Source organism: Austrofundulus limnaeus, unplaced genomic scaffold (genome assembly GCF_001266775.1).
Source record: "Austrofundulus limnaeus strain Quisiro unplaced genomic scaffold, Austrofundulus_limnaeus-1.0 Scaffold2126, whole genome shotgun sequence".
Taxonomy (NCBI): domain Eukaryota; kingdom Metazoa; phylum Chordata; class Actinopteri; order Cyprinodontiformes; family Rivulidae; genus Austrofundulus; species Austrofundulus limnaeus.
In genome coordinates, this window is record NW_013954528.1 from 10,299 (window position 1) to 14,933 (window position 4,635).

The 4,635-nt window shown below is 38.0% G+C and overlaps 2 protein-coding genes across 3 annotated transcripts in view; one reads left to right on the forward strand and one right to left on the reverse strand.

Annotated features, from left to right (window-relative positions):
- Nucleotides 1-4,635, reverse strand: part of mettl21a (methyltransferase 21A, HSPA lysine) — a 15,621-nt gene that overhangs the window by 6,150 nt on the left and 4,836 nt on the right. The gene's annotated exons all lie outside the window — the stretch shown is intronic.
- LOC106537090 (cyclin-Y-like protein 1) overlaps nucleotides 1-4,635 on the forward strand; it is a 19,551-nt gene that overhangs the window by 4,643 nt on the left and 10,273 nt on the right. For both annotated transcript variants that reach the window (XM_014034453.1, XM_014034452.1), the window contains 2 exons: nucleotides 3,758-3,858; nucleotides 3,962-3,997. In XM_014034453.1, coding sequence (XP_013889907.1) covers nucleotides 3,758-3,858; nucleotides 3,962-3,997 — 137 coding nt within the window. The remainder of the gene's footprint in view (nucleotides 1-3,757; nucleotides 3,859-3,961; nucleotides 3,998-4,635) is intronic.

Consider the following 4,635-nt stretch of genomic DNA (forward strand, 5'->3'; position numbering starts at 1 on the left):
AGGCATGTCACAGGCCCTTAACAGTTAAAAATCTGACTTATTTATATTTTCAGTAATTTTCAGTTATTTGTATTTTCAGTTCCAGGCTGAGTCATTTCTACCTTCTCCTCTCTGTCAACGCTCTCTGGTTTCATTTAAAAGAGTCGATCATCAGATATTGTCCAAGATTAACCTTCAGGGTGGATATAGCTCGCTAGTAGCCTCGCACCGATGACCTATCCACATCATCATTTACCCAGAATGCTTTGCATGTAATTAAAATGGCACCGTCCGTGTAATATATTTTTAAAAATTTAGTTTAAAAATGATAAACTGAACATCCTACAGTATTTTTACAGTCTTTATTTTACAGTTAAAATATATATTTATGAAATAAAGTCTAATTTTACAGCTAATCGGGGATCCCTTTAAATGTTCTGGTCAGAGTATGTATTGTGACATTCATTTACTACCACACCAAATCTTAGCTCAATATCTGAAAAACTGTCTTAGTCAAGTTTGTGTTTTAGTATTTCAATTAACTGGTGGCCATCTTGAAATGAATTGGCTTAAATAATTTATCAGTTACAGACGTTCATTCAGTGAAAATTTTCTGCAAGTTTCATAAAATCCTTCCAGTTGGTCATGAGATACTTTGCTAACAAACAATTGACTTTAAATAGGTAATGGCAAGATTTCTAACAAATACCTTGGGCAGTCTGTTAGTGTTCATAATATGTTATGGATCAGTCTCAGCTACTATCAACCATCTTAACCATGTTTGAGGTCAATGTTCTTAAAATTAAATCTTTTCATGTGTTTTTATGTTATTTGATAGTTGTGGCCATCTTGAATAGACTTGATTAGTAAAACATATTCATTTGTAGATGTACATCCAATAATGACTTATGGCAAGTGAGTATCAGTCACCTGGAGGCAGGACTCAAAAGCCTAAATTTTGCCTGAAACTCTCAGACTGAAGAAGTCTCTTGGAGGAGAGACGAAACGTTTCATTAAAGAAGAACCCGTCCAGAGGACCTATACAATTTTTTTTTCCTTTTGACTTATGGCAACTTTAGCTAAAATTCTTCCAGTGGTTCATGAGATATTTTGTCAACAGACAAACAAACTTGTTCCAAACAAGAAAAGCTGTAAGTATCAGCCAGGAGCTGCTGATCAAATGATCATCAGTGAGACCACCTCTATAAAGTCAGCTCTGGAGCGTACACATGTGCTAACACAATGCCAGGGCAGAAAGACCTCAGCAATGAAATAACATCAGCTTAAAGTAACAAAAGTTAGCTAAAAGGAGCAAATGTTAAGCTTAGCAAAAGCTAGCTTAAAGCGAAAAGTATCATGACTCTATCTAAAAGTAGTAAAACATTAGCTAAACATCAAAAAAGAAAAAATAAGTAGGTCCTCTGGATGGGTTTTTCTTTAGTGAAACGTTTTGTCTCTCCAAGAGACTTCTTCAGTCTTAGTTTCAGGTGAACTCAGCCTTTTAAGCACTGCTTCCACATGGACAAACAGGTTAGTCACATGCAAAAGTGGGCCATCGACTAACAATAAGCTTGATTAGTTCTATTGTTCATAGAGGGTCATGTGCCCCATCACCTGACTTATTGGTTTGGATGCTGTGGTTCTTAGGTGTTGTGTTATGTGTATGTAGTGAGTGCAGGCGGGGTTCAACGTCCCCTTGTTTTTGTCTCTCTTTCCGTTTGTGTTGCGTATCTTTGGGGCCGATTCACACCTTTTAGTCACAGGGCTGAGTCATACATTAACAGCGTTGTAGGAGGACAACTGGACACAAAGGCCTCCACCTGTTTAATGGTGGATGGTTTTTCTTCACAAAGATGGCTTCCTTTACTCCTCTCTCAAGCCAACGTTCCTCTGCTGAGAGAGGAGTAAAAGAAGCCATCTTTGTGAAGAAAAACCATCCACCATTAAACAGAGGTGAAGGCCTTCGTGTCCAGTTGTCCTCCTACAACGCTGTTAATGTAAGTATGACTCAGCCCCCTGTGACTAAAAGGTGTGAATCGGCCCCAAAGATACGCAACACAAACGGAAAGAGAGACAAAAACAAGGGGACGTTGAACCCCGCCTGCACTCACTACATACACATAACACAACACCTAAGAACCACAGCATCCAAACCAATAAGTCAGGTGATGGGGCACATGACCCTCTATGAATAATGGAGCTAATCAAGCTTATTGTTGGTCGATGGCCCACTTTTGCATGTGACTAACCTGTTTGTCCATGTGGAGGCAGTGCTTATAAGGCTGAGTTCACCTGAAACTCTCAGACTGAAGAAGTCTCTTGGAGGAGAGACGAAACGTTTCACTGAAGAAGAACCCATCCAGAGGACCGAATTATTATTTGCTTTTTGATTTTTTTCTACCTGGATTACTGAGATGCATCAGGACATTAGCTAAACAATTCAAAAGGCTATCTAAAAGTAGAAAAGGCTCATTTTAAGGCTAAAAATATTAAAAGAATAATTAAAAAATAAAAGTAACAAAAGCATAGTTAAAGAAGCAAATGTCGAGCTTAAAGCCCAAAGTAGCGAAACGCTAGCTTGAAGCGAAAAGCATCACATCTCTATCTAAAAATAGCAAAACATAAGCTAAAAATTCTAATTATCAAAAGGCTAGCTAAAAGCTAAAAGTAGCGAAGTCTCTTTTAAGGCTATAAATATTAAAAGACTAATTCAAAACTAAAAGTGAGAAAAGGTTAGCTAAAAGTATGCATATGCTGGCTAGAATCTAAAAGAAGCAAATATAAAGAAATGACCAGAAGAATGCATCTTCAATCTAAAAAGAATACAGCAACGAACACGGCAACGTTAGGTTTGCATAGTTGCCTCAAAACAAACCACAAAACGTGTGGAACAGAATCTTACAGACAGATGAAAACAAAGTAGAGAGATTTACCTATAATGCAACAGCTTCATGTTTGGAGCTTTTCCCACAATGTTTGACAAATTGTCAAGCATTGTGGGGGAGGGGTAAGGACCTGGGCATCTCACTGCCATCGATCCCACCAGCAATAAAGCGTTTGCAAAGAAATGACATATTTTTTTGTGAAGATGCAGTCTGAACACTGAGTAACATAACACTAGCTAAAATCTAAAATAGCTAAATGTAACCGAGAAGCTAAATGTAGTTCATTTGCCATGTGTCAAAATGCTAGCTAAAAGTAAAGTCTAAATGTTAAAAAAGCAAAACGCTAGCTACAAATCAAAATAAGCTAAATGCTAACTAGATGCTAAATAGCCAAACACTAACTAAAAGGTAAAAGAGTCAAAAGGCTAGCTCGATGCAAAAGGTAGCAGAATCAACTAATGAACAACTAAAAGCAACAAAATTATAGCTGAAAGGAGCAAATGTTGAGCTTAAAGCCCAAAGTTGCAAAAATAGTTCAAAGCTAAAATTAGCATAACTAGCTAAAAGTAGCAAAACCTTAGGTCAAAATTAAAATAATCAAAAGCCTGGCTAAAAGTAGCAAATGCTCCTATATGGCTAAACATATTGAAAAACTAATTAAAATCTTGAGGATTTGACCATCATTGAGCCCACCGTTGTTTGATAAAATGCTGCTGACGCGGTGGACTCTGTTTGTGTTCGTCTGGTAGTGATCAAATCAAATTTGTTATGTCCTGATACAGAAAACCTTAGAACTGATTGACAGTTTCTTGTCTTGAAATTCAAAAGAATTAATAACCAACCCCAACCTTGGATGTAACGTGGTAATACAGTATGTATTTCTTTCTACACAGACGTCTCCAGGGCTTCTGACTAAAAAGTACAGCTCTTGCTCAACAATATTCATAGATGACAGCACAGTCAGCCAACCAAACCTCAAGAGCACCATCAAATGGTAGGCCGTGGAAATATCTGTACACTTTTAAATGATGGCAGGCCTTTTTCTTTCCATGACACGATTCACTGCTGTCATTAAGTGTTGTGTTTCTGTGTTGCAGCGTCTCATTGGCCATATACTATCACATCAAAAACAGGTAGGAAAAGTTAAATAACGGGTGGAAATGAAGGTTGAAAAGATGTAAAGAACATAGGCGATTATTAGGCAATTTATTAAAACTTAAATTAATCTGTTTGAGCTTGATTCCAGCAACGCATTTAGAAAAAATTCAGTCCGTTTTCATGTTCAGGGGAAAATATGTCTAAACTTGAAGTTTAGAACACGCATGCTTTTTCTACAGCTTTTAGAGCTGTTATTTGAGAATTTCAAACAGTGGTGCATTCAAGAGCATTGGAAAAGTAGTCTGGTCATTTTTGGAGTGAGATTAAATCGGGTTGACAGTCTTGGTCCTCGAGGGCCACAGCCCTGCATGTTTAACTTTTTTCCCTGCTCCAACACAGCTGACTCAGTCATTGAATCACTGCTTCCAAGTTCTGCCTGATAATCACCCATTCATTCATATCAGGTGTGTCGGAGCAGAGAAACAAGTAGAACATGCAGGGCTGCGGCCCTCCATGCCTGACCCTGGGATAAATGGTAAATGGACTGTACTTATATAGCACCTTTCTATCCAACCAGGACACTCAAAGTGCTTTACAACACAATCTGTCCTCATTTACCCATTCACACACACACACACACACACACACACACACACACACACACACACACACA